Genomic DNA, 14,477 nt, shown 5'->3' on the forward strand with positions numbered 1-14,477 from the left:
ACAATTTATGTTTGTTTCAACAAATTAATCCACAAGTCAAATTATATTCAGCATTAATAATCAAAGAACCTGTCAGTGTATCTTAGTTGTTTGAACCCAGAACATTTCTTTAATCCCAAATTCTGAATGAAATGGCCTATATGCATATATGATATCCATGAATTATGAAATCTCTCTATAATGAATTATCAAAGAACCCACACACATTCCCGGTGAGAACACTTTTTAATACAAGATTCAAACATACAGTGTTTGGTGGTATAAATGAACCAACGCGGTTTAACATGAAAGAGAATGAATAAAGTGGTTTTCGTCATTGCGTTGGTGTTGAATTCTTTACTAGGTTGCACTTCATCGCAGCATCTGCGTATTGTCAGACCTCAAAGGCGTCTCATTTAACACATCACTGTCATTTGTTACACCTGGCCCCCCAAGGTCAACCCCAGCACCTTTAGAAATGCATTGCTTAAATGTTCGACGTCAATCTCACGTCAACTCGGCTTGTCTTTGCAATACAGCTTGCACACTTTGAAACATCGATTAAAAAACAAAAAGAAACAGAACTCATATACACAAAACATACTGACCATTTCCCCCTATCAAACGTAAAAGCATGATATTCCAGTTTAAGTATTAAAATTATATTTATAATAATCAAACAAACTGCATGTGATTTTATTTTCTTCTGCAGGCTGAAATACTGTAAAAAAATATGTAAGGCTGACTTATTTCACATTAAAAATGTATAGACATCATGACTGTGCCAAAGAACGGAAAGAATATTGTGATACAGAGTAAATTCATCCTTACCTCAGGGTTTGTGAAAATAACCATATAGATTGAATGCGTGTAATAATATTCTCCATTGACCGACAACACTGAGCTTGTATTTTATAGGAAAAACGAGCAAACATTCTTAAAAGGGGAAACCGTTGTATTTTTACTTATTCATCAATCCGTTTAACAACATGAACGAAAGCAGCAGACTTAACATTAGCAAACGACAGCTATTTTGTAATCTGCATCTTTGGTTTTTCCAACTAAAATATTTATTCAGAGTTGTGCTAATGAGAAAGCAGTAGCTTTACCGCAACAGACTCATTGCTACATAGATGATGTATAAATAATGTATTGAAACAAAAGAATCTGGTTTTGTATTCCTGTAAATCATAAAAAGTGAATGATTTCTTACTTTACTGGAGCAAATTGCTCAAATTTATAACTCTGCTTCTTTTAAAAAATACTGATTAGGAAAATTACTTTTGCAGTTTGTCAATGTCGTACCAAGATGAAGTGCATGTTGCAATGTACTTCAATCCTACTTGCATCTATTGCAAGACCAACATTTCCATCTTCTAACTGCTGGTACGTACTAAAGAAACATGGATTTTGGTTTACTGATAAATGGAAGCATTAAAAACCGAGTTATTACACCCCAAAAGTAGGCTACATCCATACATAACCCCCCTGCATGGCGAAACAATTCAGTCATTTAGGGTTGTCAGACTTAAGGACGTATCACACATATCTTGCACACTACTCATACTGACCAGCCGTGACAACGTCACACCTTTATTATTGCAAATGTCACTTTTGAAATCAAACCTCAAAACAAATGAGCGTAAAACACGAATCAGAAAAAAAACTATTACAAAAGGGCAACATTTTTCCTGACAACACAGTCCGCCTTTTCTATTTTGTTAAATAAATTTAAAGTAAACAAAGAAATCCACCTTAAAAAAAAAAAAAAAAGACTGATGAGGAAAAGCTATATAATGAGTCAATTACCAAGACTAAAGATTTACAAATTGCAGTACACTATATATTTATTGTTCTTAATAAACAATTTGAGGCTGTATCAAAAACTTTATAAAAAATTAGACCGTGATTTTATCAACCTTTTTTTTTTTGTGATGATTTTGTAAATGAAACCCGCTCTTTTCACTCCTATTCCAGGTCTTGCGCAATTTTTTTTTTTTTAATAGCCATCACTATATATGTATAAAAAAATAATCACCCCTCATCTAAAACAAACGGTAATATTTTTTCTCTATTTCTTTTTTACCATATCTGATGTACACACGTTTGGACTATAAATACAGTTATATCCACAGGCAGAATATTATGTACAGAAGACACTTGCTGCGATACCACCAAGGCAAAATATGGCATTCAACTGCAAATATATAATAATGACATGACATATAATAAACAATGCCGTTGTGTAGAGGATGGGTCACTATTATCAAAATCTTCAGTCTTTATTTAGAATTAGTTTGAGTGGATCCAAGGCATATACTCCATAATCATCACTGAAATATATATATATATTTTTTTTTTAAAATAACAACATAAAAATAAAAGAAAAAGAAACTACAAATCATTTGAAACCAGAGTTTTTTCTGATTAAATCAAGTCTTTGAAATTGAGCAATCTGTCTCAATGACTGTCAGTAGCTTGAGTTTAACTGGTGAAACAGTATATTGGTGGTTTTGACTTGAGGGTGCTGAACATTGTTCCTGCAGTTTTATGAGAAAATTAAGGATACGGAGACACCGTCAACCTGTACATCCAATTACATCACAAGATTTCTTCACGGCCTATGGGAAATATGATTAAGTGAGATCAATACTGGGCTTCAGCCTGGCAGGTCAAAGGCAGAATCTGCATAGACGACTCACTCATGAGATTACCTCCTCCAAAAGTTTCACATGGCTGGCAAGAAACTATAAAGCACATTTCTCAAGTCAGAACACACTTTGCGATGTTCACTCTGTGATTAAAATTTTTTTGTTGTTGCTTTTTTTCAGAATTGAGGGGTGGAAAATAGTGTTTTCAGTGTGATACTTAAAAAAAGTAATAAAAATATATATAATAAAAATTAAAGATGTTCTAGCATAACTTTCAAATATACAGTGGATTAAACAAATCTTTCGTTTTGGCTACCTCTTCTTGTAGTGATTTAACTAGACATGTGAATAACAATAAAAACAGTTTAATTTTTGTGTTAAAAGGCAAAACCATAATGAATCGACATCCCACAAAACTGTCTGCATGCCTGTCCAAGTCTCTCAAGGCCATTCTTTTATTCCCCTTCTGTTATTGAATTTCTCTAAGAAACCGTTTGCACCTGCAGTCAGCTTTATTGTCCGCTTATATTATTCAAGATTAACGAATTCAGAAGATAGAAAGAGTGCTGTTAGGCAAGGAGTTTGTCAAAAATAGGAAAAACAAAAAACAAAAGAAAAGAAATAAACAAAACAAAACCAATAATTAGTCAAAAAAAAGCCCATCTAGACACAAAAGCGCCAGGACTGGAGGGTACATCCCCAACAGTTTAGCAATAACCAGAGTAGTCAGAGGCTGAGGTTGTTCTTGCTGTCCTTCGCAGACTATCCACTCACCCCACCCTCCCACATTCTCCTTAAGAGTCCTGTTTAACAAAAACCATCCCATCACATTCAAACCCAAAACCCAGATTTGCAGCGCCCCCCTTCTAAAAATCCCATAATGCAAAGAGACAACACTGGTGTGGAACTACAAAAGTTCCCCATCCTCCTGCTCCGGAGGTTTCAGCAAACATTAGGGTGGCACATAAGGGGGTGGAGATCTGTATGGGGTCATGTTCTTAGGACGGGATCCTTTCCCCTCCATTGGGACAGTGAAGGGTGGTGGTGGCTGGTAGGGAGGGGCATTAGGATCCTCATCGTGTAGAGGTGTGTACTCTCCCAAAAGGTCCTGGTTCAGAGGTGTTGTCTCTGGACTAGCCATGTTGGGATACTCTGGTGGAGGAAGCGGAGGCTTTTCCTCTTGAAGGATAAGGGGCATGCTGGAAGAGGGGGGTGGTTTAGAGTCATCGAGCTCATCCGCAAAAATAATGGGCACTCCTTTCTTGATGAAAGTCGCTTGGTCTTCTATAGTCAGCTTGCCCTTGCGCTTCTTGCGATAGCAAATCATGGCAATGATTCCGGCAATCAGCAAAATGGCTGCAACCACCACTGCCGGTATGACGGTGTGAAGATAAACATCATCAGTGCTCTGTCTTCCCGCGCCCACAGCAGGAGTAACAGGTGATGGGGTCGGATCGGGGATCTCACCTAACGGTACAAACATGTAGTTACGGCAGCTTCCCGTGCCCCTGACAGTGATATTTAATGCCTTGAAGTCTGGTTCCATGAGTTTAGTGAATTGTATAGAGGGTTTACCCTCATTATCAGAGATCTTTCTGCTCAAATGCTGTATTTGCTCTTTTGGGCAGGGGTTTTGCTGAAGGCTGTTGTTGGTCCATTCCACTATGATAGAGCCCTTGATGATGTTCTTCAGCGTAACAGTGCTGCTGTTACGATCACCGAAAGTCTGGGCCAGTTTCTTGACAAGAAGGATTTTCTTGTGAATGTCATTGGTGACTGTACGCGCATCCCCCTCAAACACGGCAGTAAACAACACCGGTGACTTAAAACTGGCTCCCCATCGATTGACACGGACCTCAAAGGCATCTATTGCATAGAGACCACCTTTGTCAGTTGCTTGCATGAAATACTCATGTTTTCCTTCGTGCTCCTGGTCTGGTAATCCATACAGCAACTGGCTTGTGCTATTGAACTGTATCCAGGAATTATCCTCAACTACATCATTGCCCTTGCGCAAGGTGAGCCTTAACTTATCTGTAGTTCCATCCTCTTTGTCGAAAAATGTATCAGATGGAACCTTCACCTCAAAGTAGGTGCCAACGTAGGCATTCACCTGATCGATTGGGTTTTGCAGCTGGGGTTTTGTATTGCCATCAAGTACAATAACTGGAGTGGTGCGTCTTGGTGGCTTGGTTGTGGTGGACTTGGGTTCTCTTGGTATTGGTGTTGTCTTGGGTTTCTTTCCAGGTCTTTTTGTCGGTTTTGTCCTGGTGGTGGGTGTTGCTGGGGTCACAGAGGTTCCAACATATACAGGCCTGGTCATGGTGGGCTGGATGCCAATAGTGCTGGTGGTTTCCATTACACGTGTTGGTTGAGAGGGGCCTAAGGTTGGAGTGTAGGCAATAGAATCTTTGTTCCGAATGGTAGGTTTCACGGGAAGTGGCACAGGACCACGAACAGGTGGGGCAGAACTTTCTGAGGTAGGAGCAATAGAAGGAGAGGTTGGTGTGGGAACAATACGGACAGGGGGCTGAGGGTAAGCTGTTGGGGGGAGTATTGTGGGAATGGGAGTGGGGGTGTTGTTGAGCTGCCTTCGCACCCTTTTGGGTACATGGGGCTTTTTGTTAGCGATATGCCATCCAACAACTGGATACCCCAGTTGTGCAGACATGGTCCCCTCTTTTGCCGGAACCTGAACACTACTAATATCAGGAATGCTGCTTTGATCCAGACTGCAGCCAAGTTTCCAGGACAAAAGGGCTCCGTTTTCAACCACCTTCTTGGCATTTCCTGGTCCTGCCATGAAAGCAGACATGTCAAACAAACGGTTGTTGACCACAGGCAAAATCTTCATGTGCTGAAGCCCCATGCCAGAGAACTTTTTCATGTTGGCAAGTAGTTCTACCCTCTGCTTTGAGCTCATCTTTGTGAGGTCAGCATCCAGAATCACGGTAAGCACAGTAACAGGCTCCTCATTGCCACAGATGAAAGGTTGGACATCATTGCTGGCTGATTGCTGGATTGCAAGCTGAAAAGGGTCTGTATCAGCATGCTCCTCTGGGTGCACCTCAATGGAGAACACATCTGGGCTCTGGGAGACTTGGCTTTCATTGGAAACAGAAACAGATATGTAGTGAACGCCCTTGTCTGTCTCTAGAGGAAGGCCTTGAAGTGTGCCACTCTCTGCATCCCAATGCAACCATGCTGGGAGCACATCCTTGCTTGCTTCTGTGATCTGTAAAATGGGAGGAGAAATAATGATTACTGCAACTGAATGACTCGCATCTGAAATTTAACAAGACAAATGAGCTTACAGTGATGCCAGACATGCTCTGCCAAGTAAAACACGTAAAACCTGAAAGTAAATTTCACTTTATAATGTGACTAATCGCATGAATCGAAGTCGTCTTTCTCAAATGATACATCATTTTTAGTTTTTGTATTATATCTTTCCTGGTTGTGAGCATGAATTCAGTATCTTCAAATTCAGTAACACAGGAGGAGTGAAGACTATAATGAATGAGTGCTCTCAGAGTGGCATAGAGCTCCCTGCGGCATGAGATTCTCCGCCAGCTGGAGAGCCATTCAATGAGCGCTCAGTCAAAAATAACCAATAATGAATCAATGGCATTGCGATGATCCGTTAACATAAGTCTCTTTGCGAATTCAAAAATACATCCTTTCCTTCCAGTCCCTTAATTTGATTGGTAATAAATCCTGGTTCATACATTATGTAGAACCAGTGCCCAAGAGTTGGGTCATTAAAACTCAAACCAGTACATAACACTCAATAAGGGAGCAGTGGCATCAGCATCTGGGCTTTTTATTTCAATTGACAGGATTCAAAGGTTTAGACACAAAAATCCAACAGCACCACTCCCCTCTCTGCCTTTCGCAATCCTGCTTTTGAATATTCCCATCTACCAGTCAGAGCATGTGTGCGAGATTGACTGTGAACCTATTTGATCGCTTAGAGACATTAATAATTCAGGTGAGAGTCTAATTATAGGCTGATCTATAGTCTTGTTGATTGATAGTGTGCTTGAAACATCAACACTGCTGCACTTCAAATGGTACATGGCTTGCACTGAACAGTTGTATTTTGAGGGTTTAAAGGTTTAGCTTTACACACAAATTACAATTCTGTCATCATTTACACAGCCGCAGCTCTCAAATCCTATTTACTTCCACATATTTTTAAATATGGCACCTTTTTAGAGGGGTCATAAACCATAAAGTGAAATGACAATTTAGTTATCATCATACTAAGCTATCGTATAACTTTTATGGACTACTTTCATAGGACTACTTTTGTTTTTTCCAGTCTTGATGTCCATCACTTCCATCGTATGGAAAAATGTGGCGTGAACATTCTGCTAAACCTCTCCTTTTGTATTCCATGAAAGTCAAACTGAACTAAAATGACATAAATGAGTATATAAATGGCAGTATTTTTATTTTTGGGTGAACTATTCCTTTAAAACACAGAAATGGGCCACAGCTATCAATTACAGAATGTGTCAAACAACGATCAATTGTGGAATTATCCTTCAATTAGTGAATTGATTCAGCAATGCCACTGAATCTATATTTACTTTTCACCTCATTATCTGTAAAAACCACAGCAATATCTAATAGGATATACAGCACTGACAAAAAAAATACCTTACATATTCTGTTTAAAGCCAAATTGATACCATGCCTGCATTGAAACATATGGTACATATGGCATGCGTCTACTTTCGGTGCCTTTTTAGACCTTGGTTTGGATTAAAACAGAAGGTTAAGGCAAGTATTTTTCTTCTGAAACTAGAGCATCAGTGGCAACACACATACAGCCACTGACATTTAGGGAACCACATAGTTTCCATAGTGATGATTCATGCAACCCACACTAAAGACAGTATAACTTCTGCCAAAGGCATGTTTCTCTTGACTTAAGTGAAGAAAGCAAGGAAAGGCAGAAACGAGTGCAGAGAGAATGTCAACAACAAGAATATTAGGGAGTTGTTTTTTCTTTCATATTTCAATTGCTGCGGCAAGCCTGTCAGGATGCTTCTGAATGGCACATGTAGAGTGGGAACGAAAATATTCCTACAGATCCCAGGGCCACAAAAGCAACAGACCAGCAAGGAACCTAAAAATGAAAACTGTATTCCATACAAGGAATACAGTTTTCATTTTTAGGCTCCTTGTATGGAATACAGTTTTCATTTTTAGGTTCCTTGTTGGTCTGTTGCTTTTGTGGCCCTGGGATCTGTAAGGAATGTGAATGGTGACTGTCAATTTTGAACATTCTGTTAAACCTGTTCTGTTCAACAGGAAAAAGAAAGTCAAGAAGGTGTGGAGCAACATGACAGTGAGCAATTGATGACAGAATTTTCCTTTTAGATGAACTAGTATCCCTTTAACAACCCGTAGGACCTCAGTGATAGGGTTGTAATATTAAAATCTTTAAAGACCTGATCAGAAGAATAAACTTTTCCCCCCTGAAATGAAGGAATTACATGGATGAATCGAAACTCCCATGGTTGTGGGTCGAATAAAGCTGCTCATTGTTAGAGCATGCTTGTGGGGGAGTCTGCAGGAAGAATAGATCCCATTGTTGGGATATGAAGACAGCTGAAAAGATAAGATTCATAGTTCTGAAGGAGTAGGCTCAGGCATGTCTTTGTGATATTAGAGAGAGAAACGGAGACAAAGGAGGAAGTGGGGGAACCAGCTTGAAGAGCCCTTTCGTTTTTAAATAAAGACCCATCACATTTTCAGGAGCGAAGCATTTGCACTCCCAGTTTTGAGACAGAATGACGACAGAGTGATCTTTGAAAATAACCCACTCTTACCTAGGGAAAACGACAGGCCTTTTTCAGCGGACTGTGGAACATGACCCATTTTTCTGCCGAAAATTACAAATGAAATGTGGGGTGTGTGTTCAGGTCACTTGAGAGAGGGATTTGCAAAATGTGCGACCGAGCTTGCCTGTGTAGCAGAAATCAAAACAGGCTTCAAGTTGCCAATAGCAGTCCTTCATCTAGGTAAATGAAAGTTATCAAATGAATGCCGATTCTGTTTTGCTGACATTTTTCAGACAGGGAAAGAAAAGGTAACAGAATAAAGGCTCACCGGGAGGGCTGCTGTTTGTTTATAACAAAACTTTAAATTGCTATTCAGTGAGGAGGGAATGTCAGCTTTTGATCCATGCTGCGGAACAAGCATGAACAAAGGAGAAAACAGTAAATGTGCAGAGGGGAAAAAAATACAAAAATGGGCCGTGAAGATAAAACTCATGAATGGCAAGCAGCATTCTTCAACGTGGATCGGTATCGAAACACGGTCACATTATGAAAGAGGGAAAATTACAGCTCCTTGGGCTGTGTCATTGTGGCAGACAGGTGGAGATGGGTACATGCAGAAACTCGACATCTGAATTCAGCATAGGACCTATTTTAAAAAAGGACTTCTGCAAAATAAGGAGCCTGAGTAACGAGGGATAAATAGGCTACTAAAAGAGGGGCTTATTTATGGTATAAATCCACAGAGCTCCATTTCCTGAAACAATCACAAGGAGAACATTCAAGGACACTTAAATAGTCAACCCGTAACTGCCCTCTAGTGGACATAACAGGAACGGCATGGCAGGTTCCTCTGTCGATTCATTCACACAAGCCGAGGGCTGCGTTTTGCTCCCTTTGTTTCCAAACCCACCTAAAATGAGGAATTATAGGTCCTTTTTCTCTGAAAAGGAAAGACTTGTCGAGACTGCATAAAGACTTTGAAAGGGCAGTGGTGCGGCAGAGTAATTCTAGACTGCAATGACACTGGCACCGCAAAAGCTGGTTGCTATGCAGACAGTATCATAACAAATAAACCTGAATATGCATCCACAAGACCCAAACGGAGCAATCTAGAGTTACATACATCTCCCAGTCAACATAAAGTGACTCATATTTCCAAAGCCATTTTATTATCAGCTGCAGGAATACAACTTTTCCACTGCCTCACTGCTGAGGCTAATTAGGTTTCAGTGCCAGTCTTTGTGCTGAAAAAGGGAGGGGCTGGGGAGAATACGAAGAATCCTGCCATCACGGACGAGAAGTGGAGGAGCAGGAGGAGAGGAATTCAGAGAAATGAAAGGACAAGGGAGAGAGAAGCTCGCAGTTTCCTTCGTTAAACATAAACGAATTTACCAGCAACTATAACAGCCGCCTCTATTTATCGAGATGATTGAGCATTCGTCAACTGGCTTTGGCATTTAAAGACTAGAGCTTTGTCCTGTTTTGAACACAAATAAAAAATAAAAAAAAGCACAAAGGGATGTTTTTAAGATGAGCTTAGCTTTTCTCTCTTTTAAGCATATCCCCTTGGTTCCTTTTGATAAAATGGAGGCTAGAAATTTAAAAGCATGAAGTAGGTCAGTAACTTCAAAAGGATCTTTTGCACAGTAGGTTATTTATGAATATCTGAGGGTCCAAGTATTTCGTGGAAATCATGCTGATGGGTCTGGTGTGAAGAGAAAGCTTTGGACATGACAGACTTAAGATACTATAGAATTAGCAGCAAAGACCAACTGCAATACTATACACTAATCATGCTATAAGAAAAAATTAGCAAATCAAATAAGATGTTAAAATGTGGGGGGGGCTAAAAATTTCAGAGAATGGACAAAAAAAGGAAGGGCTGTCATTAGTTAACATGTTCACTTAAGATATTAATTAAATGTTTATTTATTTACCAAAAAAAAAAAATACATAATACTAAATACAGTGACAATATTTTTCTATAATATATTGTAATAAACCAATTGTATACAAATAAATATATGGATGCTTAATTACAGAAAGTGGGCAAACAAACTTTTCCTTTGGCAAAAGATACAAATCTGTTATAAATTTATATTGAAGCTCTATCTATCTATCTATCTATCTATCTATCTATCTATCTATCTATCTATCTATCTATCTATCTATCTATCTATCTATCTATCTATCTATCTATCTATCCATCTCTTATCGATGCACCGATCTTTTTCATAACTGATCGAAATACCAGTGCTATACCTATACATCTATATGTAGAACTGATGATCAATTTTAACCCAGTCCACTAAATACACTACTTTATTATAGTGAAAAACAACAAATGAATATATGCAATTATATATTACGACAAAATATTTAACAGCAAAAGTAATTTTAGAAAAAAATCTTGGTTGCACAATTTATATAAAACCTTGGTATATTTATATACTTTATACATTTATTTTAATATAGCCTATATAGCTTTTCAATGGGGCAACAAGATCTGATAGATATGACAGGTTACCAGTAAATTCCAGTTACTGTGCGCATGCTTTATAAAATGGAAAAAAGGCAGCAGAGGCAATTCGGTTACAGAGTATTGGATCGGTGCGTCCCTATCTATTTCTGAGCCATTAAGCAACTACCTAGCAAACTCATAACTAGTCTCTGATAATCTTCAACACTCTACCATTGTAGTGGCAAGTTTTGCACGTACCACCACTCCAAGTAGTAAAACACAGCTCTGTAGTTATAATTCATTTTTGTCCTGGCTCTCTACTTTTTCTGAGACTTCAAAATTATTTATAGCTTGCAAAGCAGATTCTAAATGCTCTTAAGGAAGGGGAAGTTCATCGTAGGCTATTGGTCTGGACAGGTCTGAATGGCTATGGAAGGGAACAGCTGTAGGCAGCTTTAACTGTTGGGCGTTAGATTCTTTGGCACAGCTGTCAAGACAGATTTTCCGAAAGTGAACAAAGGGGTTTGTGGTTTCAACTTAAAAAATGCGCTTGACAGGGCAGAAATGATCCAGTGAATGTAGGATTACACAGAAGGCCTGGGAGAGCCGCCCAACATTTAGGCGGGACAGAGAAACACAATGAACAGATTCAGACAGGGGTCACGCTTTTAACAACAGTTGACATGGACTGGTTGGTTAAAAATGTCTCATCAACTGTTGGGTGGTCAACAAAAGATGCCTGGTCAGGGCTGTATTGTGTTTGTACCATTAGTGCATTGATTGGTTTTCAGAAAGCAAGACATGCCAGCTGACAGAAGATAAACACACCTTGTTGGGGTTTATACAGATAACCAATTGTAACACCAACAGTAACACAAAATAAATTGTAACAGATAGAAAAAATAGATATATTAGTGAACTAAAATTTGTTTATGCTGTTGATCTATATGTAAAGTGCACCCCATGCTCGCAGTTCCCAGAGAGCTCTATGCCATAAAGCATGCAGACCACATGTTTCCAAGTAGCATTGCATTATTACAGGGACCAACACATTTTATGGTCCATCAGTCATAAGGAAAGCGTAGAATAAGATTTGAGCAGTGCTTGGGGCAAAGTCACGACTGAGTACATTGGCTGGGGAGTGTTGATGTGGAGCTATCCACATTTGTGATATGCCAGGGACGATCCGCTGAGCACCAGAGGACAGATTTGTTTGCATACATTTGCAACACATGTTTAAGGATGCCATGCAGGCCATTAAAGGAAGAGAAACTCACCTTTACTGTGACCCTGGAGTCCTTCGCTTTGATGGGCACACGCATTTGGAACACCCTGCCCACCACCGCTGAGGAGTCTGGGAAGCCGCTGGGCTGCGACACGGACACAACCGCTGCTTCTGCCTCGCGTAGGTCCGACAAGACCGCCGAGTGCATAGACGCCTCCAGCTGCCTTACATCGCCTAGAACTTCCATTGGGTTCTGATCCCAGGAAGCCCGCACTTCCGTTACTGTCAGCACCATTGCGATCAGCAGCACCACAAGAGTCCTGTCTCTCTGCCCCAGCATGGGGCGTCCCCCATCCCAGAACTCTTTCAGTTTATTGCGCATGCCTGCTTTTATTTTCTCTCGCACAAAAGAGGATGTCCAGTTGAGGGGGCAGCATGCACCCCACAGAGTCCGAAAGAACTGATCCTCTTTTCAAAAGCTCAATCCTCTCCTTTTGTTCTCGATTACGCCTCTTTTCCCTCCTTTTGTGAAAGTGCCCTCAGTAGTTTTGAAATCCCATAGTTAAGGGGCAGCCTTTAAGACCTGTGTTGAGAAATAGAAAGAGAGGAATTCATTAACAAGCATTTCAATAGCAAAAGACAACACTGACATGTCTGACCAATGCAACTTAAGAGTGATATATCATGTTGGCGTCACAAACAGCCTGAAATGGCTTAATGGTAAAAGCTAGAGATGTGCAAAACTAAATTTTTTAGGGTTTACCTGACCTATATTTCAGGATTAACTGACCCTCAGTTTCTGAAGGGGCATTTACATAAGACACATTCTTGCGTTTGAAAACAACCAGATGCAGCAGACTAAAACAAAGTCAGAGGACTTGCAACGCATTATCAAAGCTATTTTTGTACCTTGTCGGGATGCAAAAAGATGTGCGAGATAAACTTGTCGACCTTACTATTATGTTGATTGATTAATCGATTAGTCAATTAGATCCCATTTCAAATACCGATCAAGGTATCTAATAAGTGACGTATCATGGCGGTGCCGTAAATCACTTTAGGTTAATGGTATAAGCCAGATCTTCGGTCTCTGCCAGTGCTGATGTTTCGCACTGCTTGCTTACCCACAAGCACACATACACAGGTGGATCAAGACTAATCTGATTACCATTCACAGCTTTCTCTCTCTTTTTTCCTCTCACACTGTGCTTTTCATTCCCGTTCTGCCTCATTCATCACCGAACATGTCCCTGAAAAAACACCCAGCTCTGGAAGAGTAACCTGCTCCATGAGTGTTGACAGAAATGGTCGGAGACAGGGGGTCAGTGCATAGCGACCGACCGGTTTAAACACTTCAGAGGAATGCACACCATCTGAATTGTCCCATGGGGAGGGGAGAGCTCTACACTCTAGAGGTTTGTTATTCATGCAGGTCTTTCACTCCGAGAGGAAGGAGAAAAAGCCTGCGGTGAAAAGAGGGATGGGTTTAGTGCAGGGTGGGCTGGAGATTTTTATGCATTTGAAGAGGGAGCAGCTCCATACAATGCAGCTGATTTCCCCCGAGAACTGCTCTTGAGTCCTCGTGTCCAACCTATGAACGAGGGAAGCGGATAGGAGAGGGATGGGGCGGTCTCTCACGCTCCCTGTGTTCGGTGGGGGTTCGAGAGGAGCTTCTTCAGAAGACTCCCAAACAACAACACTGTACGTCCAACTCACTATCTTTTGGAGATTCATTCTGAAAGCCAGCAGGAAAGTTGCTCCTATAACAAAGTCCAAATAATCAACAACCATTTTCAAAGTCAGGTTTGTTTTGCGGTCTCAACCAGACGCCGACAAAACAGTCCTCGAATGTTTAAAAAGACATCAAATGAAAATCAAAGACACATGGTTGACAGAAAAACATGGATTCTACTGAGAGCAATAACATTGTGTTGTGGAGATAGAACATAAGGTGTGTTTTTGGGTTACGAGCAAGAACTTCAGGGAATGTTTAACAAAACATTTCATATTTTTACTCAACAGTGTGTAGGCCAAGGATCATCAATGGCCGACAAACTGCCGAGACGCTCCCTCCATAGATTTTCAGATAAAATTAAGTTCACATCAGATTCATTCAGTTCGATAAGCTATTCATTTCAAGTCACCACAAATATAATCATTGGGATTTAGTGTCTGATTCTAATTTGTGCTTGCTCTCAGGTTCAGAGCCATTTGGAAAAAGTCACTGAAGTCCCTGACTTGTTAGTTTCCAATAGGAACTTTCATTATGCCAGTGGATAATCTATAATGACTGCTGATGTACCTCATTACATAGACCACAGGCTCTATCACACACACACGCTGGTTTGTAAAACCTGCCAAACAAA

General features: G+C 40.2%; 1 protein-coding gene across 2 annotated transcripts in view; it reads right to left on the reverse strand.

Annotated features, from left to right (window-relative positions):
• Window positions 1-2,236: 2,236 nt before the first annotated feature.
• dag1 (dystroglycan 1) overlaps window positions 2,237-14,477 on the reverse strand; it is a 35,005-nt gene continuing 22,764 nt past the window's right edge. For both annotated transcript variants that reach the window (XM_084117860.1, XM_084117859.1), the window contains exons 2-3: window positions 12,164-12,694; window positions 2,237-5,865 (exon numbers count right to left, since the gene is read on the reverse strand). In XM_084117860.1, coding sequence (XP_083973986.1) covers window positions 3,583-5,865; window positions 12,164-12,493 — 2,613 coding nt within the window. In that variant the 5' untranslated portion in view covers window positions 12,494-12,694 and the 3' untranslated portion in view covers window positions 2,237-3,582. The remainder of the gene's footprint in view (window positions 5,866-12,163; window positions 12,695-14,477) is intronic.

The sequence above is a fragment of the Abramis brama genome (genome assembly GCF_963993115.1).
Source record: "Abramis brama genome assembly, chromosome: 6".
NCBI lineage: Eukaryota > Metazoa > Chordata > Actinopteri > Cypriniformes > Leuciscidae > Abramis > Abramis brama.